The sequence below is a fragment of the Phocoena phocoena genome, chromosome 12, assembly GCF_963924675.1.
Source record: "Phocoena phocoena chromosome 12, mPhoPho1.1, whole genome shotgun sequence".
Lineage (NCBI taxonomy): Eukaryota > Metazoa > Chordata > Mammalia > Artiodactyla > Phocoenidae > Phocoena > Phocoena phocoena.
In genome coordinates, this window is record NC_089230.1 from 88,415,292 (window position 1) to 88,441,564 (window position 26,273).

The 26,273-nt window shown below is 32.9% G+C and overlaps 1 protein-coding gene across 1 annotated transcript in view; it reads left to right on the top strand.

Annotated features, from left to right (window-relative positions):
- The window catches only part of EYS (eyes shut homolog), a 1,660,061-nt gene that overhangs the window by 154,147 nt on the left and 1,479,641 nt on the right, over positions 1–26,273 (top strand). Inside the window, 1 exon segment of the mRNA XM_065888819.1 lies at positions 3,652–3,912. Within this exon segment, the coding sequence (XP_065744891.1) occupies positions 3,652–3,912 (261 nt within the window).

Consider the following 26,273-nt stretch of genomic DNA (forward strand, 5'->3'; position numbering starts at 1 on the left):
TATAGCTTCAGGCTCTATGACTTTTCATGCTTTTTTCATATGTCAAATAATAAAAATGTTTTTATGCATGTTAGATGATTCTGTGCTACCCGGGCCATATTTTTATTTTAGTCCATAATATCTAGATAGCTTTTTAAATGTCTAACCTTTTTTGCATTGCTTTTCAAATTGTCTTCTAAGACTATGAACTTTTTGAAGCTATTTATTCAGAACTTTTAAGATGACCTTTCTCTTGAGCCTCACCCAATTTTAAGATACGTTTTATGATTACATAGTAAAACAATATTAATGGAGCATCTGCTGTATATAAGACCGATGGACCATAATCTTAGGACTCAGAGTAATACATAAAGTAATATATTTAATGTCTTCTATTTCTAGATTATTTTTCTATTAAAAACCTAAATGGTGAATAAAACTATTAAATGACAATATTTAAAACTGAGACCATACTTTCAACATACATACTTTCAACTAATGTGTTCCTTTGTCCTTTCAAAGTGCATGAGCATTATTAATAATTAATCTATAAAATGTGATTAAACCAGGCATGATATAGACAGACTTATATGCCATGTGACAGTTTAGAGTTTACCTAGAATTTTTTTTTTTTTTTAACAGAGTCATAGGGGGTAGCAAGTGAGAGGTCATTGAAGGGGAGTAATTGTGTTCTATAACTTTATTTCAGGTAAACATAAGCACATTTGACATAGCTGGTGACAGAGTAACCTGCCCAGTAATTAATATACTTCATCCTCCTCTATGAAGTAGATCTAGTACTGATGATTTTACAGATAAGAAAATTATTTATAAATAAAAATTATTTATAAAGTTATATATATATTATTTATATATTTATTATAATTATATATAAAAGAGAAAATCATTTATAAAATAAGTTAGAGAAGAAAAATTAGAGCCAAGCCTGGTGCATTGAATATATCAAACCATTCACTATACTGCCTGCCATTAACAATCTCAGTGATCCTTGGCAAACTGCATCAAATGGCCAAGTTTTTTACAATGACAAGAAGAAAGGTTTGAACTAACTGAATTTTGACACTCTTGCTGGCCCCAAACACCTACCATCATATACTTTTATGAGTGTAATGACTTAGGTTCAGTAGGTTAATTTTCATTAATAATAACAGAGTGATTTGACATTGCTCTTCTCAACTCATTATCATGTTTATATGATTATTTTAAGTGTCCTTTGAATAGTTGGCAAGGGATATTTGAAAATCAAAACAAATTAGACCAAAAATTTTCAGTATTTTTTAGGTATCTTTCTCGCCTTATGCTTTCTTTTTCTTATGACTTATATGTATGTATATGCAATATCCAAAGGAATAAATGTGGTATATTATATAAGTTATAATCATTAAAATGGTATCTTATAATCCACATTACCTAAGGTGATACCTAGCATATAAAGAAGACCCAAGAATATTTGTTCAATACACTTAATAAATAACTGAAGTACTCAAAAGATGTGTGTATATGAAATGAAGAAAATACAAGTTAAAAACCAGTATCTCTCTAACTTCAGAAAAACATTCCTCCTTTGTTGATAGCTAATCTGGCTCTCACCATTAAACCTATAGATATTTTCAATAATTTACAAGAAACACAGACTATATTTCACAATTATCTTGAAATAGAGAAAACCACATTAAAAACTACTAGAAAATATTGGCTAAATTGAAATTACCATAGGAATTAATATTGTTTGCATGCTATTAAAGTCTCATCAGGATTTTCAACATCATTGAAATCTATACTTAAAAAATTTAAAATGACTCAATGAATTGCATTCATGTACTCAAGAAATATAGATATTTAAAAATTCCAATATAGCTCTTAAAGGCTCTGGACGCGCAGGCTCAGCAGCCATGGCTCACGGGCCCAGTCGCTCCACGGCACGTGGGATCCCCCCAGACCGGGGCACGAACCCGCGTACCCTGCATCGGCAGGCGGACTCTCAACCACTGCGCCACCAGGGAAGCCCTTCATCTATATCTTTAAAGAATAATTGCACTCAGTGAAAAATTGAGTTTGAATAATCCATTATGTGTAATAGTAAACACACACACACACACACACATACACTATACAATAACTCTCCTCCTGCCTCATCATCCCATCATGTAAGATAGGTTAATTTCCTCTCTTAATAATTCCCAGAATATTTGTACTTAATCCAACCTCAGAGATATTGTAATAATCTACTTATCACCTTCCCCACCCCCTGCAAATTCTGAGTGTCTTTCCAACACCTCATTTATTTATTCAATCATTACACATTGAACAAGATTTCTTGGGTCCTTCTCTCTGTGCTAGGAACTGGCATATACTAGCATATATACTGGTGATAAGAATTCAGAGGGAATAAGACAGCCATTGTTCCTGCCTTCAGATAATTTACACTATAGGCAACTAAAAAACTGAGATACTCAAGCATTTGCAATAAAACTTATTAGAGTTATAAATATTAGGGTAAGCAGAGGGTGCCTTCCTTGAGATAAAGCCAGAAATTTGTTCACATCAGCATTACCTCATTTAGGTCAATGCCAATCACATAGACAATGCAAACATATACTTATGGAACAAATATAGGAGTGAATGAATGAATACTATCAATAGAACCTAGTATTAATTAAAATCCTATTAGTTTTAGGCATGAGATAAAATATTTCAAACTTGTTTTGTGCTGGATCAGCCTATCAATAGTGATGCCATTGTCCAGGAATGCCCGGGGCCCTCACCTGGCCTGCACTACCCGTGGCAGCCCTCACAGACATTTCCCCAACTGGAACCCATGTGGCCACCAGACTGGCCCTTGTTGTTCTTATCATGATTGTAAGATGCACCTCAGCGATAATCATCAGAGAACTTTGACAAACAAGTTTTATTACCATAGTTTGTGGAGGAGGGTAGATGGCACTCCTGGGCCACACAGCAAAGTCGCAGCTCAGGTAAAGAGACAGAGAAGACCTGGGGTTCTGCTTTTACTGGGGTCCAGGGTGGGGTGCCTAGTGGTTTCAGTGTTCATTCTATTAGTGAATTTAAAACATGAACGTGGGAATTAAAGAGCAGGAAGGGAAAAGCAGGGTCCCCACAAAAGTTTATTTATCAAGGTCAAACAGGGCTTTCTAAAACGGGAAAGTTCTTGGGGTTTGGGGCTTGGCTTGGCTTTTTATGTACTTGTGTAGCTGGCAGTGTGTTTATTTCAGATGAATGTCTTTGAAATGAATGCCTTGGTAATCAAAAGCGTAATGTCAGGCACTTATACTACTATCAAAAATTGTCATAATTTTCAGGCAATCACTCTAGAGAAATTTCCAGCACATTTTCGCAAAAATCCTGACAAACACGCACCGTCATTTCACCTCAGCAGGTCACATAACAGTTAAGTGGCAGGACCTGTATTTGAGTCTAGATCTGTTTGTTGCCAAAGTTCTTTTCAAGCATCATTCTGCACAATAACCAAAATTAAATTTTGCCAAGAATGGACACTTCCTACAAGAATATTTTAAAAGTACACCACACAACCTTCTTTAATATGTTCTTATCCTGTGGATTTAAGTAAATATGTGATAAACATTTAAACATGTTAAATTATATGATTAATTCGGATTTTTTGCTTTTCAGATGCAGCTGTTTCCTTGGTCACATGTTTAGAGTCGGTATACTCAATGTTGATGACTGCCTAGGAAACCAGAGCACATCAGTGCAAGGCCTCTGCCTGACCCATTTGCACACCTGCAGTTGTAGCTCTCTGCAAAGATGTGAAAGACACATCTGTGAAATAGAAACTGAAGATTGTAAATCTGCACCCTGCAAAAATGGAGCAACAGGTACACATTTATATGGCTATTTCTTTGGCAAATGTTTCCCAGGATTTACAGGCAAGTAAGTATTTCTTGAAATCGAATTGTCTAGTGGATAAGGTGGTTAATACATTTATTTAACATATCTCAAATGTGTCTAATGATCAGTTGTAGCTTGCTTTCTCATTCGGCAAAGTAAAAATATCTTCCCTTGGAATAATAGGATTGCTTCTTTGGGCAATTACACGGCTGACTACACAGCTCTGGCTCATGCAAATAAGGATGCTAAGGCCAGGCTGCACCTCTAAGAATATAATTTATTTATCAAAGTTCTGAAGAGAAAATAGGCAACCATAACCTCCCAATAATAGTGCCTAAACAGTTTCAGTACACCCTTCAACATACTGTTTGGCTGCCTAAGCAAACTGAGTGCCAAATTTTTCCTAGTTTAAAAGCAAAATTTTGTTTCAGTATTTTTGAGGTTAGTTTAATGCCCTCACATTAATAAGACTAAAAAATAAAAACATAAAATCACAACCATACTATATTCTTTGTAAAATCATAGAGGACAAATTTCACAGGGGCTACATAGTAAAAAGGCAGGTTTTGATACAAAAATATCAGAGAATAAGCATTAAAATTTATGTTATTTGAGATTTTATGCTTGGTCTTACATTGAAGTGCTGTTCATAATAATTTCAAAACTTATTTATTATAATTGCCTTATAAAAATCAGTATGGAGACAATACAGGAAGAAAACATAACTGTCACTTTTAAATCACACCTAACTTTAAATAAAATAATGAAAAAATTGTCATGCAGTATAATATCCCATTTTATTAAGCAGACCCAAATCTAGAAGCTATTTGGAGTTCCATCTTAAAATGAAAAAAATGTTTTCCCTATTCGATATTTAAAGTAATACACTGAAGTTTTGGCGGAAATTTAAAAAGATAAGTTCTAATAACGGAAATGATGATATCATTGGAATAAACGTATGGCCATCCAGATTAGCTTTTTAAGGATGAAAATATATGTGAGTGCACAAATTCTGGTAAGCTTGCTAAAAAGTTTCTCCCATTACTTCACATTTCACATTTCAAACATGTTTTTAGTAAAAATAAGATAGCATAAAATGTGCTAGTGTTGTTGAAATAGTTGTATCTGACTTAGAAAAAACATATACATATATTCATCTGTTTTTATCACATAGGGTACCTTTGAGAATTCAGTGAAAATACAATGTTAATCAGCAATTATACATAAAATAGAATAAAGAATTAAACTTAACTCTTCTAATACCATTACTAAGAGAAAATGTAATTTGGTATTTTAATTATTTGTGTATATATGTATATATACATATGTATATGTATATACATTATCAATGAGCAATCTATTATTTTATATTTCAAGACTGAATATTACAGTTATCCATTATATGATCATTCAATATATATTATATACACATTCTTCATATAGTTAAACCACACATTATATAGTACTTACCATTGGTATATACTAAAAATAATTCATATGACTTACTTCCCAGCTGGGAATAAAAACATTCCATACCCATCTGATTGTTTTTCCAATCTGAAACACAAAGTTGTATCTGATTTTGATTTTGATTTCATGGAGTAATAAAAAATTTTGAGTATTTAAAATTTGAAATTATATTTGGAATACTTTTTACAGGCTTTTCATTATTATTATTTTTTTTCTTCTGGGAAATGTGTCTTTACTTAATCACAGTTCTTATAAAGACAGTTTCACTTATCTCTTTCCAGGGAGATAATAGTATTATCTGTGAATAAGGTTAGATATAAAAAATTTACTTAATTGATTTTATAGTACTGTTTGGTCAAATTTCTAGGATCAAGTACAATGCTAGTGGTAAAAGTGGTCATCTTCTTGTTCCTGAATTTCATGAGACTTTGTGTCTCCATGCCACATGGTGTTGGCTTGGTATTAAGTAGATAATAAATAAGGTGGAATCTTTCCATTTCCAATTTAAAACATTTTAAATAGAAATAAAGGGGGAAGTAATAATATGGCATAATAGCCATTTGATAGAGTAACATTTGCTTTTATTTACTTTTATAATTTTTAAATACTTTTGTATAGACATACAATAATGGACTTTTATGTGTGTTTATATTTATTTATTTTTAAAATATTTAGTTAAAAACTTTTGTCAGTTGCTTGTGCTTTACTTCCGAAGGACATTTCAAGATCATGATTACTCTTTTGCTCTGTGCTTCATCTCCCATGAACCAGTCATTTTTGTCCCATTATCACCATCACCCCCTAATAGTTTATGTGTGTTTCTAGAAAATTTGTTTTCAGTGTTACAGTTTTGTGCTTATTTTACACAAAGATGTGGACAACTCTTCTTACTCTGTACTCTGAAATATTTAAAATAAACTGGTTTGAAAGGATGAAAAAATTCCTTCGGGTTTACCAACCAACCAACAAAATAAATATTTCTGCTAATTACTCTTAGAAAGGTTAGTTATTCTCTAAACTTCTTACATTTTCCAGGGCTTTATTGAGTCAATTTACTAGTTTACATGACTTGAGATAATTATTAAAATCATTGGCATTTAAATAATAATTTTATCTGAATTAATGTTTATTTCTTAATTTTATTCTGATTTTTATATGTATATGTGTTTTCTTTCTAATTAGAATAGAGTTTATACAATTATTTTTATTTTCAAGGAAGTTATTCATATATTTAACAATTGTCAAGTTTTTTCTGCTTTTTTAATTTAATACTATATACATTTAATTATAGAATTCCTTTCTCTAGCTTTACTAAACTTTCCAATGTCTTGCTCTTTTCTTTCTTTACTTTTTATTTCTTTGTTAACCTTTAGGTAATTTACAAATTATCAAATTTTCTTTGTTATTTGGTAATGCAAAATTGGAGGCTAGAGATTTTACTCGGGGTATTGTTTGCTTGTACTCTAGAAATTTGATATGCAATTTATTTGCAGTGTTTTCTAAGTAGACTGTTATTTAACGTTTGATTTCCAATTTCATCCATCAGTGAATATGGCATTTTAAGTTATGCTTTCTGAGTTACTTGGCAATTTTGTTTATTGTTTGGTTATTAATTTCCAGTCACTGCGTCATTAACACAGAACAGGGTCATCGATAATTGCTATTTGGTATATTTTTTCTTTTATTTGGAAGTATATAGAGAAGTTAAATCATCTTTTTACCATTTTCCCAACTGTATGGGGATTACAGGTAGCTACTGGGGGTCTGAAGGGAAAGGGGCTAAGAAAAATCCCTACAGTCAAGCAGAAACAGTGTTGTAGTTTGTTAGTAGTCCATGTATTCAGGACAAAAGTAAGGAGTGTTGGATTCATATGACTTATCTGCTATCATTGGCTTAGCATATCACAGTTCTTATAAGAATAATACTTGGACATTTAGACATAATGTATATTGTCTATGAATATTCTTTAAAATTTGTTTTTCTGTGATTTAGGTTTGGGATAAGACTAATTCTAGGAGTTTTTCAGAAAAGGATTTTTAGGTGCCATTTCAGATGTAACAAATCCAAATATTTGGAAGTAGTATTCAAGAACAAAAATGTTTCAGTTTGTAATTCGGACTCCCGTGTGTCTTTGATGGAATGATTCTCGTATATTTCTTCATAGATGTAAACTTACACGTAAATATAAATGGGATTACATACTTTGTCGTTCCATTTCCCCATATTAATTGATATTTACACACACCTTCACTACTCTTTACATGCTTATAAATTTTTAATTACCTTACCATACTTTAATAAAAATCAGTACTTGTACCACATTCCAGACCATACACAGACCTTAAATATTTGAACCACATCTAACCCTCTCTAGATATCTACATAATTTGTATATGTTGTTCTGCATATATTTAAAACTATTCAAGACATTATTACTATAATTTTATACACTCTATCTATACTTATCCACATTGTGCCATTTTATTTATTTTATTACTTTCCTATATCTCCAAGCTTCCAACAGATTCCTTTTTACCAAACATATGATAATTACTATTTAGAATATCATTTTCAGCTTTTCTTCTGGGATGAATTCTCCATTTTCTATTTGTCTGAATGTATTTTTAGTTCACCTTTATATTTAAAAGATGTTTTATGGTAAGGGATAAGCAAATGAGTTAAATGAAAGAAGGAACTGTAACTACAAGTTAAATAACTTTACAATAATGTATTTAAAGATGTATGTCTCTGTATGGCTATATTGCTATATTGTGCATATATATATATATATATATATATACACACACAAACACATATATGTATATGTATGTATCTATCATCTGTAAGTCTATTTATCTATCTATCCTTCCTATGATATTGCTAACCCTATAATATCTTTGACTCCTGTTTATCAGCTTCTATATTCCTATTTTTTATTTTATAAAACATATCATGTCACAGAGAATTTAGAAAAAGGCTCAGACAGCTGAGATATCAAATGATTCACACAATATATGCCACAACTTGAACCATTCTCTCCAGGTCTCTACTTATAGAATTCCATCATATTTTAAGTTTGAGGCTTCTGTATACTGATTATGTTCTAAAAAGCAGAAAAAATGGGGATGGGGTCAAAATATTTAACAAATCCAAAACTTTAAATATTTTAAGATAATTATTCTCCCATAACAATTTATTCTCATTTAGCAATTAATACATATTTAGTCCTATTAATAATAGGGGAATAATAGTTATGCTTACACTGATCCTTGGATTTTTGCTTCCTGAAGCCTGATCTAACCAAATAAGAGCAATAGAAACATATTTGAGAGGTAATAATAAAGAAAATGCTATGGAAAAAGACAGATATTCTTCACTCTGGAAGATTCCTATCTGTCCTTTGCAGATTTATATTGAAACTTCTTCCAAAAAAGACACAAAAAAGCATAATTAAACAGAAAATATGTGACTTTTAAAATGACAAAGGAATTGCAGCCTCAGTGAAAGTAGCCTGTGTTATTATGACTGGATGGCAGCTCTTTGGCTCCAGAATTTTCTTTCAAGTTCTGATTTCATTTTAAATTGTGATTTTCCCTAACTCATTAAAATGCAAAATCTATACAAAACAATGTTTTCATAGTTATAAAATAATTTACTAAATGTTGCATTTCAGGAAGAAAAAGGTTATGTTCAGGAATTTAATTAATGACCTGGCAACACTAGATATTCAACATTGGCTCTAATTGTATGCATATCTGGGATTTCCTCCAAAAGAACTTGATTCTTAAAGGTCAAACATTTATATCAAAGTGTTTTAAAATAACCGTCTTGTAATAAGGAGGATGAACAGCTTTTCATCAGAAGCAATGCAAATTAACTTCCCAAGAGAAATGACCCAATATATTCATCTTACACATGAGATATTTGTATTGATATATACACCATTTATGTTGACTTCATTTGTATACCGTGGAGAATTTGAAAGAAAATGGCATAAAAATATAAACATGAACATCACCCACTCTGGGCCAAAGTAGCTGAAGAAAAATTGTTTTTGGTCCTGTTTCAATCAGAGAAAGTAATCTCTATATAGCACCTTACTTATTTTTCAATTTTTCCATTATATAGGTTGGCATTCTATTTCCCTTTTGTCTACTTGCTCACATTACTGTTATGAAATATTGAAGGGATCTTGAGCTTCCCAAGAGAAATCCAGCACATTAACAGGATGCGGTAATATTACTAGAATATAAGACTCTTTTAACTCTTCCAGGCTTTATTTAATTTCATTATCTTTCATTTTCCCAGTGAAGTTAAAAACCAGCAATAAACCAGTTAACAAAGCAGCAGCCATCCAAACAAATAAAAATAACACAAAACTACAGGCCCTATTTAAATATCAAAAAGCCCAAGATCACAAAGAATTTAAAACTGCTTCCCAATTTCAATATGAAACTACCCAACATAAATAGGTAACATGTTATTGATAATTTAGTTTGGTATTTTTCTTTTCTCTTCATTCAAAGCACTTTTAGTTCTTTGAAAGAAAGAATTATTAGTACTTGTTAGGTAAGATTATTTTTTTTTGGTTTTCATTTCAATGAATCTTAAGTACATCGATGACATGGTTTTATCAATATTGAAGGAAATCCAAAAAAGAGAGTATATATGTACATGTATAGCTGATTCATTTCGCTGTTCAGTAGAAACTAACACAACATTGTAAAGCAACTATACTCCAATAAAAATTAATTTTAAAAATTTGAAAATATATGTATATTTCCATGGGTTTCTGAGTCCTAATTTTTAATTTAAAATAAATAGAAACTTTTTTTTTTTAATTCAGTGAAGACTCTGTCTTGGGGGGTAGTCAATAATTTTGCCTGTGAGATTAGAGAACATATTATCTGAGCTGAGCCCCGAAGGATGAATGGGGTGAAACCGAGATTTAAAAGGCCCTGTGAAAGGCAAGGTACCCATAAATAAGAAACAACAAGTCACAGCAAGAAGTCTATAATTGGCAGAGATTGAGATAATCCACAGGTCCTCATTGTTAATATGAAAGTGTGATACATGACTAGAGTACAATAATTTCCATTATTTAGCAACTGAGCAAACACCAAATGAGAGTAAATGAGAACAGAGGTTGAGATAAACATGTATTTTTTTATACAGATTTAGGTATCAAAATGACATGTTGCAGTTAGAAAAATGATATTTCTGTGTTTATAATACTTTTATATTTTCTAACTTGATGTTTTCTGTGTTTATAATATCAACAGGCATAGTGAGGAAATGGTGAGGAAGAATATTTGAGGTGGCTCAGAATTTCGATTTCACTACCTGGTTGCTTTGCTATCCCAGGAAGCATTTGTTTTTATCCAGGCAGCCTCAGGATGGATAGAGGCCAAAGCAGCCAGTGATGACAATTTGGTCATCATCCAAAATATTGATAAATAATATGTAAGTTCCAGCCATATCTGGGGAGTTTTTGTTCCTGTTTATTTCTTTTTTTTTCTGCATATCATTATACATTAAATGATGTAGTTCTCAAATTACATTATCTTTCCATCAGGTACCAAGTTACTTCTGCACTCATATCCAACTTGATTATCCAGTAATATTCTGAATATATGTATTTAGGGAATTTCCTTTTATTTATTAATTTCCATATGGGTAGATACTGCATAATTTCTTTATATTTTTGTAGTTTTCTAATTTCTCTGAAAATTGTATTGTTAGTACATTATATAAACAAGCTTCCAAAGCTACTGAAGGAAAGTGCCTCTCCAAAATAATCATTTTTATGAATAGAAGATAACAGGGCTTTTCTTGCTGTCAGGACAGTTCTTAAGAGATTTCTAATCTGCACAAGCTTCAAAAATGCTGACTAAATCTAAGAAGTATTATAAAACAGCAGCCAGAAATTTAACAGAGGAAAAAATATTTTGTTTTTGTATTCCTTGGAAAATGATGTGACTTCTCTATATTCTGTTATTTGACTACAATTTAAAGGTAATCCTGAGCTGGTCTCATGAATAAGAAACTGATGTTTTTTAATTTAAATTCTATTTTAAAAAATGGACAACTATTCAGTAAAAATAACAATGAAATGATTGCAGATTTCAGAGATTGCATATTTCAGAGATTCAGGCCAAAAATAATGTATTAGAAAATGACACAGTATATCCAATCTTCCAATTTGTCCTTTTGTTGTTTTAAATTTAATATCTATTTTATATTTATCAAATATAAAATAATATATATTTTATATTTATTTATATTTATAGACCTGAAGGTCTATAATAACTTTTCAAACAACCATTAGTTTTAGTGTTTTTATAGGAATGTTGAGTTTCAAAAATTATTTTGAAATACTTTTCTTTCGAGGGAGTACATTAATGTTAGTGAGATCTTTAAACAGAAAAATAAAGGTTGACATATCTTCTGTGTCACATCAGAAGATATGGCATACAGAAGTTATTCCAATTTGCCCAGACCTAAGACACACCCAGAAAACATCAAATGCTGACAGTGAGTACACACATTTTAAAGAAAGAGAAAATAAAAGTTTAACCTGCTTTTCAAAATAATATTTCACTGCATTTTCATTTAATTAGGAATAGAACACCTCCAGTATGAATGCTACACAAAGAAAGGTGAATTATTAAAATATATTATAATAAACTACAGAATAATCCACATTTATTGCTTCATAAACAATCTGTCAACATTAGGCATTTTTTAAAATAAATTTATTTATTTTTGGCTGCGCTGGGTCTTCATTGTTGCGCACAGGCTTTCTCTAGTTGTGGCAAGCGGGGACTACTCTTCATTGCAGTTACACAGGCTTCTCATTGTGGTGGCTTCTCTTGTTGCAGAGCTTAGGCTCAAGGCAGGCGGGCTTCAGTAGTTGTGGCTCGCAGGCTGTAGAGCATAGGCTCAGTAGTTGTGGCGCACGGGCTTAGTTGCTCCATGGCATGTGGGATCTTCCCGGATCAGGACTCGAACCCATGTCCCCTGCATTAGCAGGTGGATTCTTAACCACTGCACCACCAGGGAAGCCCTGTTAGGCATTTTTAAATGTGCTCTAACAAAATAATGTATTATCTATTCATCATTCATCCATCCACCTACCAACCTATCTATTTATGCTTCCATAAATGTACTTGTTACTGAGTCCACACTTGTACTGCTCACTGCACACCAAGCCAATAAATTGAGAGATGAGTTGTTTGGGGCAAAGAATAGAGACTATTCAGAAAGCCAGCAGACTTAGAAGATGGTGGATTAGTGTCCCAAAATTAGAATTAGAATTCAATTAGAATTAGAATTAGAATCTTCCCCGAGTTAGAATTCAGACTTCTTTTATACTAAAAAGGGAGGGAGTGTGGCTGGTTGTTGCCAACTTCTTGGTGCCAGCCAGACCTCCCACCCACCAGGGGATGTGATAATCCTTTGTTCTTTCAGCTGTCCATGTAGGTCTGGTAATGATGCTCCTGTAAACCTCCAACCAGACAAACGTTATTCTCTGTTCTGAAATTTTTTATCTGTATATGAATTGAAAATGTTATACCGTTAAAAATCAATCCTGGCACAAAGGCCCAAAGCGGCCAAAAATAAGTAAGTAAAATAAATTTAAATAAATAAATAAATAAATATTTTTTTAATTAAAAAAAATCAATCCTGGGACACAGAGCCTTGAGAATGGGCTACTTTATATTTTAGGCTAAAGGCAACATTCTTTTACAAAGGTTCGGAGCCAGCATAACTAAGCAGAGGCAAGAGAGCACAAAGGTTAGAGCCAAAGGAATAGATCCAGTATGAAGTCAGGTTTGTTCTTCTCTTATATATTTATTTAGCTTGGCACAAGGTATCAAATAAAATAAGGTCACAGATTAATTATACATGTAAAATTATTGAGTAGTTATGGCTTTCTTATTCGTACACTGAATATGAATGATGAATGAAGTTATATTGGCATAATTAAAGCTAGCTATATTTGTAAGTCTAGGTATCTTCAAAGAAGCATATATGGGCTCTTATCATATCATTGATGATGCTAATTATAAGAGACTCTAACTTTATCAATTTTAATAAAGTTATGAGCACACATGATAAAAATTTAGTTTTCAATATGTTATTCCCTATTGAAGTCTACTTAAGAGACAGTTGCTGGCTTTTTAAATCAATTCCAAGAGAAGTATAGTATCTTCATTAATGTAAGAGAAAACAGAGCATATTACTGAAAATGAAATGGCAGAAGCCAGGATTTCCATAAGCTATTTTTAGCAGATTGAAAAACATGAAATTTGGCTCAATTTCTCTTTGAGAACATGCATTTTATCTGTCATTATCCTTCATGAAGTGTATGGCTGCATGAGGCACAGCCCACAATATGAACTTTGCCTGAGGCACAGACAGAACTCACATCCACATAGGAAACATGCTGTGTATTATTTGGGGGCAGAGAATATCAATGACTCCAGGTATGTCTCCATTCTTCTTGAAGTATCGGTGCACTAAATGGGCACAAAACATTGTATTATTCAGTCTATCAGGTAAAAACCTTCAGGTAAGTTCCAATAGTGGCCAAGGAAATGGCAAGAAGATAAAAAACAGAATTAACCTACTATTTTGTAGGCAACTATTAAGATTGTTTAGGATTTTTCTTATATTAATTCACATAAAGGTCAATATGAGGCCCATAAAATTTTGCAGCATAGAGGAAGAGAACTTCATAATATTGCAGTAGGAAAGTATACTTTTGTACAAGATCTGCTAGAAATTAAAGAAGCTAGTTTGACACAATTGTTTTTTTCTCTTAAAAAAAGAATAGACAGTACACTATGAAAAAAGTTATGAAGACTGAGAGCAAAGTAAGAATAGTCATCTGAATAACATGAGAATAATACAGCTAAAGATTAATACAGGAGAATAAATAAAATCTCCATTAGAAGCAGTTAGTAGAATGAGTATAAAAGTCAAAATTGTGATGTGAAGAATAAATATGGAAGAGTTTTACTAAACATAAAGGCAATAGTAAAAATGAGAGATTATTAAAAAGGAGAGTCAACAAAATGCTAACGTGGATTACTAAATAAAACCAAAACAAATGCTAAAGAATTATAATGGAAGTTAAAATATATATAAGTCAATTTTAAGTTGTATAAGACATTTAAAATTATAATTTGAAATTGTGAGACCAATATTAATGTATTTAATTCACTATCTTGAGCTTAAAATATTTTTTAAAAAATAAAAATAAAGATTACTATAGAATAAGACTTGTTCTCTTCAAAGTTCAATGCCAAAAAGAACAAGAAGTACAACATCTATTGACTTTTGACAGAAAAATAAAATAGATTAACAAATAGTGCTGAGGTTATACTTTTACATAGGCAAAGACAAGGAAAATTGTAATATATATTACAATTTAATTTTTAAGTTTTTGAGAATAGAGGGGAAAGAAAAGTCAGTATCAGTTTGGGTACTTGAAAGTGTAATATATTAACAAACATGAATTATTTTGAAACCATGCATTTTATAATAAACCATGTCCAGTAATACATAAAATCATTAAGATGACAAAACTTAGTGTTTGTGTTTGTGTATTTAAATATTTCTGCCTTATCGGCATATACCAACTTTGTATTCTTTGGGTTTTTGTTACATAACCTGAAAAATAAGCAGTTAAAACCAAGTACTGGGACAAACCACCAAGTCAAAATGGAAGTTTATGTGAAGAATGTATCAATGAGTCTACATGCAACTGCCCTGGGGGGTCAGTATCACATTTAAGAGTATAAATTTTAAATGTACAATTTGATTTTTCCCAAGGAATACTTATCCATTATTTTTTCTGGAAACAACTTTTATTTGCTTTACATTTTTGGTGCAGTTAATAGCAAATTAGTCATTATTATAGAAAATATTCTATCAATTATATAAAAAGAGAAATATTTATGTTCAAAAGTAACAATTTCAAGACTGTCTTCACAGGCTGAATGTACTCATGTCAGGAAAGATTTTCTTCACAGACTGGTGGAATTGACTAGATTGTGATATTGTTGAAGGGAATAAAGAAAACATATTAATTATTAAAACAATCACCTTTATTAAATAAGTTAGATTTTTGATAGAAAACATTTATGTTAGCTTTATATGTGTTTAAATGTAAGCAGATGGTGTGTACGGATCTTTCTGTACACAGCAGTGAAATGAGTGACATGCAGTTATTGTATTTAACACAGTTTGATACTTGCTTCCTGGGTGAGTTTGCAGGCTCTAGTAATGAGGCATATTGCTCTGAATACTTAGCGTCGATGAGAAATAGTGATTATCTCTATTTTCTTGGGTATTTTAAATTTTTTTCATGATAAAAGGTAACATTCTTTCACTGAAAACGATAATATATATCTTAAGCTTATTTATGTCAATGTATATACTTTAAACTTCACTATGCGGAGGCCAAGTAAAATGCTTTATGCTTCTGGCATCTGGATTTTCACTTAATTTGTGGCTGTTTTCTCCATATATTTCTGATTGACAGCAGGAAGAGCACTTACATTTTCCATCTTTTGTCTCATTGAGTATCTGAATAAATGCATTTTACTATTCCCCCACCCCCAATGGGATATATCATTACCAGTTGTATTTGATATTTCAACAGGTTACAAAAGTCATAAAATTGTTCAAAAGCAACATATCCATTTGTGTCAAGTATTGACTCCATAGCTAGTTCCTGTATAGATGGATAGAGCACTATAATTTCAAAACCAACAATTGTAACAAATTTGTAAGTAAGAAAAAAGATACAGCACATTTATTAGAATTTATTGTTTTAAATTGTAAATAATAGTTACAAATTTTAGATATTACTTAGGAATAGATTTAGGATAAAATATCCTATTAATCTATGCATCACTGAGTATATGCCTTTTTATTCTAAAGCAAAAATAACAAAACAAAATTTATATATTTATATGACACATTCTCAGCTTTTCTAAAATAATTTATATTTTAAAATTCAGTTTTACATCACTTCTTAGAGAAAGTTCTTATCATTTTACTGATTTCGGGCTCTCACTGTTGTGGCTTCTCCCATTGCGGAGCACAGGCTCCGGACGCGCAGGCTCAGCGGCCATGGCTCACGGGCCCAGCTGCTCCCTGGCATGTGGGATCTTCTCGGACCGGGGCACGAACCCGCGTCCCCTGCATCGGCAGGCGGACTCTCAACCACTGTGACACCAGGGAAGCCCCATTTTACTGATTTTTCTTCATTCTGTCACTTGTAGGCAACTACTAAATATCGTAGTATACCTAAGACCTAATTGTATAAGCTCAGAATTGTCTATAAAGAATAGCAGGGATTCACAGCAGACTACTTCGTTTGCTTGAGTAGCTCAAATTTTAAAAGTTGTACGAGACCAAAAGTATCAGTATTAAGAGGTCAAACTGTGGACAATGCCAAATAACACACCACTGAGTTTAAACACACTTTACTTGTAAAATGAATGACATTTTGAGAAAATAAGCTAAACTTCATGAAAATAGTTTGAGAAAGTCTCCATTTCAAGCCACTTAACTATACAAATAAGGCCAAGAATCAATAAATTGCATTATCTCATTCAGCCCCAGAAATTACAGGATGTTTATAAAATGAAAATTAACTAATTCCTGATACAAAGTTTCCCATTTTCTAATCAATTGATCAAAATAAAATGTTAAAGTTACACATAGAAATACTTATAAATTTGGTCACATGTAATATATATCTTATTTTTGTTTTATTGAAAACATATGATTTTTCCTTCCTTTAGACATATCAAAATGATTATTCAATTTGATACATTTAATTTTACTTAACTGCATTTAATTTTGGTATTGATAAAATAACTTATTGGAAAATTTTACCTAGACATGTAGTTTAAGTATTTTTTAAGTTACCTGAATACCATGATATTAGAAATACTAAATTATAGGACAAACCAAGCAGTATTATTTGTTTATGACTGGATTTCTCTCAGTTTCCCTGCTGTGAGCATTCAGAGGAAGACACTGCCCAGTGCCATTTGCTCTTAATCCACGCATTCTCTCTACGGTAGATCTGCCTGCCGATGCAGGGGACACGGGTGCGTGTCCCGGTCCGGGAAGATCCCACATGCCGCAGAGCGGTTAGGCCCGTGAGCCATGGCCGCTGAGCCTGCGCGTCCGGAGCCTGTGCTCCACAACGGGAGAGGCCACAACAGTGAGAGTTCCGTGTACCGGAAAAAAAAAAAAAAAAAAAAAATCAGCAGCAAGTAGTCATAGAATTATACTGAGATTGATCTTTCTGAAATACAAGAAAATAACGTAATGCACATGCTCAGGACACTATTTCCAACTTTTACAACTTTATTTCCAAGTCTAACCTCCAGTGACTAGACAAAGACTTTAATTATTTTACAAGTAGAACTACACATATGGTGAGTTAGAAAAGGAAGTTATCTTGCTGCTAATTATAATAAAAATGCATCTGAAATATTCTGTTGAATGTTAACATTTGTCTTAAATTTTCCTACTTTTGCTTATAGCTACTACTTCTAATGAGAGTGGTTGAATATCAAATAAATTTACTCAAAATATTAAAGAAACATTTAAATAATGTTATTCAATGTTTTTACTGTAAAAAGATAGTGAAAATATCACTCCAAATTTCCAAGCTTTGCTGTAGTGATTTTTTTAATATAAAACAACTTGTATTAATCAAATACTGCAAAATATTTAAAAATAACACAAAGGATTATAATTTCATAACACAGGTATATAAATATTACATCTCCCAAATATCTAATTTTAAGAATAAATAATAAACCTATTAATGAAATTATACCAAAAAATCTTATAAATTTAATCAGAAATAAATGCATAGGAAAAGCATGCCATTATAGATATTTACCATATAAATTTTATAGGATTTTTTTTTAGAATAGCTTGAAACTAGCATTCTGTTTTGGAATATCAGTTTGCCCCAAAGAGGCACCTTCAGTATCATTAAGTTCCTGAAGTTCTATTTACTTTATATATATATATATATATATATGTATAATATAAGTTCTTCATAAAAAGTGGAGTTATAATACCACCAATGTGTCTGCTATGTACACATATCTGGTTTTGAGCACAAACAGGTTTCCCAATGAGAGCATTCAACCTTAGCTGCACAGAGGTGTGGGTGGTAGGACAGAGGGAGGGGCTGATTGAAAGACATTTTGGTGATTGATGGGATATTTTTGGATTTGAAGAGGAACTGACTACTGGGAAGTTACTACCATTCCCTAGGTGCTGGCTGTATAATTGGTAGGAAGATCAGACTTAAGTCTATATAAAATATGATGCTCTAAGAACAGCAGAAATGGACCCAAATCAAGTTTACTCAGTACTTTATTAAGTGATATTAATGAAGGATTCCACAGAAAAGTGATTATTTACTCTTCTGGGTCTATTTCCAAATCATATTGAAAATGCTCTAGGATCTGAAAAAGAACAGATATATGTGTATGTATAACTGAATCACTTTGCTGTGTACCTGAAACTAACACATTGTAAATCAACTATACTCCAATATAAAATAAAAATTTAAAAAAATTTTTAAAAAAAAGAAGGACTTCCCTGGTGTCACAGTGGTTAAGAGTCCGCCTGCCAATGCAGGGGAAATGGGTTCGTGTCCCGGTCAGGGAAGATCCCACATGTCGCGGAGCTGCTGGGCCCGTGAGCCATGGCCGCTGAGCCTGCACGTCTGGAGTCTGTGCTCCGCAATGAGAGAGGCTAGAGCTTTCCATCTAAGAAAATGAGATGGTCTGAAGAATCCTCTACTCCTCAAGTTATTGAACACCAAAATCACAAAATTGAATTCATATTAGTAAGAGAATAAACATTCTCTTTGTATAAAATCTATGATAAACTGTAAATAAGATGACACATAAATGGAGAAATGTAAATTATTTCTGCATTTCAAAAAAAGAATTTATTTTGATTTTAACATTGATACAGGAACCATTTAAAGCGTTATTGATGAGTACTTAAATCATTCATTCATTTGTTCACTCACTCATCCAATAGATAATTATTAGTAGATAATCAATTATTATGCATACTATTTTTCAGACATGGTAGTATTTTGGGGAAAGTGATTAGGGGAATCACAGATAAACAAAGTGAGAGTCTGCCTTCAGGGAGCTAAACGTTTACTGGGGGGAGACTACAAAAAACAACAAAAAAAGGAAGGTCTAGTATAATGCCTGTGTCACTGTGCTGTGAAGGAAAACAGTACAGTGGCAGGAGGGGAGTGAGGTGGTGGGTGGGAGCTATTTAGATTAATTGATAAGGGAGAACTCTAAGGAGGGACAGGTGAGCAGAGATCTAGAAACAGTGATGGAGGTAACTATGTGAAGAGTAAGAGGAAGAAACTTTTAGGCAGAGAGAGCCTCAAGCACAACAATCTTGAGGTAAGCAGGTACCATGTCTCGTAAGGTCTATAGGCCCCAGTTACAACCATGATTTACCAAATGCTAATTAGAACAGTTAGACTTTTGTCCATTTGACCTAGAACATTTTGTTTATACAGATCAAGCAAGAATCTATGAGGCTTCCCCTCTATTTCACTTCCAGGAACAGCATGATCAACTAGCCAGTGCCATAGGTCTGTGGGAAGCAGACAATTCTGACTGCTGCTTTGACTTCTTGCCATCATGACAAACATGACCACCTTGTCTTTGGTGATTGAGTTTCACCACTTGACCCCTGTCACCCTGAACTCTAATTACTTTCATTGTATTTAGATTTCTCACTTTAGTAACTACAATTCCCCCACTTACGTGTAGCTTGCAGAGAAGGTCCTCAAGGATGCCAGGAACCCCATCACAAATTTATTTCTCACTATCATGGCAAAGGTATATCCTCTGGACCCTCCCATGATAAATAGCAGGTCTTAAATGACAAATCTTTCACATTCCAATCTCCCTAAGCCTTCAAATACTTCCCTCTACATTAAACCAAGGCAGGTGAGGCATTTCCAACTCACTCAATGTGGGCCCCCGTTTTGGGGGTCCATGTTTCAGCAGGCAGCCAAACACACGGCTGGAGCCCTTTCTATCTCCCCAGCTGTAGCATGAAAGGCAGAATTTCTGCTTAGTGAGCCCATATCAATACATTTGGCCTGATCCCCATGTAATATTTCTTCTGCCATTATCCCACAACCTCAATGTCCCTCCCACATATATTCCCTGGATTTCTCTCTGTGTAAATTAGAAAACTCAAGTACTTCTTTTGGAGTATAGTAGGTCACCCTTGCCACCTCACCTTTAGGGCCTGCTGTGACTAGAGTCTAGTTATAGGCCCAGAAGTGAAGAGGGGTGGAGGGGGTAGGTTCTGAGGAGAATCAGCATTGTCATCGGTGACAACTCTCTCAGGAAACCATTACTATTTCCTCAGACAACGCAGAGTTAATTCCCTCAGAAGGAGTGGAGAGCCCCCACCCTGAGGGAAAAGAAGACTCTCCTACTTGGAGCAGAGAAGTCTCTTCCCCTGGGAAAGAAGAGTCATTAGGATTTAGAGACTCTGTGTTCCCAGCTTCATCAGGGTCTTCCCACACATCCTCATCCCCCTTTCAGCATCCCATTCCTTCCCATCATGGCCTTCATATTCACACTGAGAGTTCAGCTTGTACTGTAATTCTGCTGGTCACAGGACGAGATTCTGTATTTGATTTTCAGCAGTCTTAGTCCTGTGGTGACAGGACATAAGGGTCTCCTTCAAGGCACATGTAGATGTTTTCAGGTCATTTATGTAGAACTTGATCTGAGAATTTGAATCCTGAATCCCATCCTCTTCTTTCCCCACTTTGTCCAGCAACAATTAGGAGGAACCTCATTAGATTCATTCATTTGAGCAAAATGGTTGGAAGTACTGTATTCACAGCCCCCCATATCCTTGCTTCTTCTACATGATTGATTAGGAATATCCAAGTGATAGTTTGCTTATCTTCGGTGCCAGACCCCATCACAGACTCTCTGTGCTCTCTTTACTACTGAAAATGAAGTCATCGGCATCTTTAAATCTTAGGGAGGTTAGAGAGATAATTTCAGATACCCCAGAACAAATTTTTAAAAATTCATCTTTAAAATTCTGTTCCTCTAGAACCATTTTCAGTACCAAAATATGCATTAGGATTCCCCAGAGAAACAAAACCAATGGGAGAGGTATAGATATAGATATATAAAGATATTAATTGTAAGGATTAAGGAGGCTGACAAGTCTGGAGAGCTGCAGTGAGTATGAACCTGTGTGGAGAATACATTAATATATTGTGCCTTCATGTCATATTGAACAAACGTGAAATTAACCTTCATTGGTAAAAAAAACTAGAGTCAGTATCCAAACCATCTTGACATGAAAGAGTATAGCTGTACAAGAAGAACTAATTTTATGGATAAATAAATGTTGCATATTGATGTGAGCTGCCCAATCTAGCATATTCGTTAGATTGAGGTTTATGCAGCCCAACATAAACACTTGCACATAAACTGAGGGATTTATTTTTATTTCTATTTTTTAAATTTTATTTATTTATTTTTGGCTGTGTTGGGTCTTTGTTGCTGTGTGTGAGCTTTCTCTAGTTGCAGTGAGTGGGGGCTACTCTTCGTTGCAGTACGCGGGCTTCTCATTGCGGTGGCTTCTCTTGTTGCCTAGCACGGGCTCTAGGCAAGAGGGCTCAGTAGTTGTGTGGCTCATGGGCTTAGTTGCTCTGTGGCATGTGGGATCTTCCCGATCAGGGATCGAATCTGTGTCCCCTGCTTTGGCAGGCAGATTCTTAACCACTGTGCCACCCGGGAAGCCAAGGGAGTGGGTGGAGGGGAATTTAGTTTTAGCAGAGCATCCTGATCATGGCTGGTGATCATTGTACTGTAATCTGATAGGAACATATGCCCATCAGGAAGCTTGGATGCAGGAAAGGAGATTTTATTAAACAATAATAAGGTATAGCACGTAGTCCCATGAAGACCAGACGTCTGCTGGCTGACCTACGAGAAACTCAAAAAACACCAAACCTGTAATAAATAATCAGGCCTGCATGCCATGAGTTCTGTCAGTGCTTGTTGCAAATTATAGAAACACACATGTCTGCCTGGTGCTTGCTTGGAGATTGCATCCATCTCATTCATTTTCCTCCTCAGGTTACTGACTTCTGAATCTAGGTCTCACTGGGACACCTACCTTGTAGAGCTGAGTCATGTGCAAATACCTAAAGAGCAAGGTACTTTGGGAAGTGGAACACATCATGTGGGGGATTATAAAATGCAGGAAGTATGTTCAAAGGTTGACTAGAGACTGCATCTGGATTATTGAGTAGAATCTGGTTGCCTTCTTTCAGAGCTGATGCTGACACACAGCTTATGGAGTCAGGGCAGGATGAGCAGGGTGATGACAGTCTGAATAATGATCAACAGGCTTACTTGGAGATGCTATTTGCCTTCACATTTTTTAATTGTTAAACTTTTTAAACTGTTAAAATATTTGTAATATTAAGAATAAGGTAAGTGATTATAAATCCTGAAGCCAGAACTGTAATAAAGTTATCAATTTGATTCAGTTTTTTAAAGTTTTATAAGAAATAAATCTGACCATTAATAGAATGTTATAAATATAAAATAAAATTTTATAAAAAGATTTTAACATCTTTTTAAAAACTGACTTTGAAAATTCTACATGCTAAGCTATAGAAATGTCTAGCAACTAACTTCTCTCTCTCCAGATAAAATGATGTTCTACCTCTTTCTAAATAATGAGCATGATATAATGCCCACAAAATCCCAGTTTGATTTAGTTCCAGGATGTTGAGTGTGAGATGTTTTGTTTCCAGTGCCAATAACTGTCGTAACTCAGGTTCTGTGCTTTCATAACCTTCCCACACTTCTTATCTTCAGATCTTTGCTTCTGTGATTACCTCCTATCCTTTTCCATGACTATTTTGTATTAATCTTTTAGTATAATCTTTCTCAAATAAATTTTAGACGAGTAGGGGAAATCAGAGGATATAAATTATGCATAAATAGCATAAATGTTAGATGTTTTCTTACCCTAAGAATAACATTTAAATACATAATGTTCACAATCTTTTCCAAATCTGAGAATAATCCATCATTTTTATTATGCAATCTAATCCAAAACCATGATTTACCTAGAAAAAGTTATCTATTTGATAATTTGGTAGGAACAGACTAAAACATGTTGAGGAATCAATGTCAGTTACCTATTTTCAATCTATTTCACACATATATTTGCAAATATTCTTTCATGATTATTCCTAACACCAGTAGGTACTTTCATAGGTATTTGTTTCAAAAATTATACTTTATTAACTATCCCTTAAAGTTACATGTTATAGACAAGACTTTCAGTTTATGAAATATGCAAGGTATCATTCCTGAATGTAAGATCTTATTATATTAGCCAATATCCTGTGTATAATAAGGCATAACAATGTATTCTCTGTGTGTGTGTGAGTGTGTGTGTGGATATGTGTGTGTGTGTGTGTGATAGGGAGTGCTTTTTCTATTAGGTTAATTTCAATGTCATGGTCTTCTTTTGAAGGGTTAAGGATTTGACAGAGAAACCATTTATTCCTTCTTTCATGAAGAGTTTGGATAACACAATTAAAAATATTCCATAATTTGTAGAAAGTGTCTTTTTGTTTTATTGTTTTGATCTTAGGGTTTGGGTATTTAGATTCTCAAATACTTATCCTGGATCAGAATTCAGCTGGATACATGATAGGTACCAAACGGGATTGTTAGAAATGTATCCTGTGCTGTATCCAGATAAATTATGACTTATTCTATCTGGGATGAAGCCTCATTGGTAAACACTACTTTGATGGCTGTATACCTCTCCTATAGATATTGTACTATGGTTATGGCTAATCAATTATTTTGCCAAGTTTGGGCAAGGATGCTCTTATAGCATCCTTTCATTTTTATCTAATTAGCCATTTTCCCCACCTATAATTATTATCTTTCTTTGGAAAATTATTATAATGTAGAAAATATAGAAATAAGATTATGGTAAATATTTATTTAATAATAATTAAAAATTTGAGCTTTTATAGTCTCACATAAAGCACAAGTAGGCCATGCTTCCAAATCTGCACTTCAAGATCATAAGTGCTCCCAAAAATCCAAGCTTGGGGTAATGCCTGCTGAGGCATGTGCAGAAAATTTCCGGAAGGAGCAAAACTTGTTGAAAAAAAAAATAGGGCTTAATTCCACATTGTTACACGTAATGATCTATGTTTCTATGATTATATCAAGGTAAATAGATATAAAATTATAAAATGTAATGTCAAAAACTTTGTATTTTAAACTAATATCATACGAAGCTTAAATAGGAAATAATTTACTGGGTAATTTTTCACATGTTCACTTCTTTCTTTGAATGCATGCTACTACTAACATAGATTTAAATAGTTTATGCAATCTGTTAGTATAAATAAAGTAAAAATATTTTATTCTTATTTTATTTCTGTAGATTTAAAATGTGAATGAAGCAAGCTACTTAATTCTTCAGTCCTTTATGAATCCTTAGAGTGTAAAATGCAATGCAATCTGTATTGCATTGAATATTAAGGGAGTGATATAGTGTTGCTTATAAATAATAATAAGGTAATAAATATATTATTTCAGAAATAAAAGAAATTTATATGGATACCTATGCTAATGTAGTAATTTTTTTAAATCCCAAAGTCTTTTGTTTTAGAATGCTAATGTGAGAATATTATGAATTCTCTTTACATTATCAATAATGGGCAAAATTATGGCAAAGAGTCTATTGGATAGCTTCTCAGTGCTAACAGAATGATAGCTTCAAATACAATGAAAGACACATTATGTATGAGTGAAGGAAAAATAAATCCCTTAATGACATAAATAAAGGAAATCTATAAAGTTTATAAAGTACATTGATAATAATTGGAATAAACTATAACTTATAAACAAATTATAGACTAGATATTTCTAAAACTTAGGTCACTTTAAGTATCTGCTATTTTTCATTGATTTCACTAATAAAAGTGAAATATTCTTCAAAATAAAATAACCAAAAGCTCTCATCAAATTTGCAATTTTAAAATGTTTAAGGAGACAATGAAGTACTTATATGTTGAGGTCCATTTATTTTCTAAACTTTGGGGGTTATTTACTTCTAAGAGAATGTCTATGTACACCAAGAGTCTGGCTAGTTTAAAAAAATATGTTTATTCTTTACCTGTTCAAAAGTAGTGAAAACAATTTGCGTTCAAATATAGCTGTGGATTTGGAGACATGCGGTAACTGCAGTGTTTGATAGGAGAAGCATTTATTAATTAACACTTATTCATATCTTTGCCTTATGAAGGAGTTCTGTTTTTATCAGATATTTTCATGCATATGAGCAACACTCTCCATATTTAATTTCTGAATCATTACAATGTTTAAAAGTTGTTTTCTCACCCATTACAAAATTATCTACTTTGTATGTTGCTTTCATTATTTACCATTCCTTTTCATTTTATAATAGACCTAGAGTTATAAAATGGATTTAGAATAATATAATATTGATGAAGGAGGAAATGGATTCATGAGTATGCCATGATTATGGAGTTATTCAGTAGGTACAACCACCTAATTATCCTCTTTATATGGGAGTCTCTTTAAAATTTTAAAGGTATTATTTAAATTTAAAAATAGCCTGCATGTTCTGAGAGGCTATGTTAAGGATAGGAAGGTAAATCATTGAAAGACGAAAATAAGGAATTGATCTAACCATATTTGTTCAAAAATGATTCCTTCGTCTGCAAGTACAAGGGATGCATTAGTGAGTGGCAAGATTGGAAGTTGAGAAACAAGTCAGGGACTAT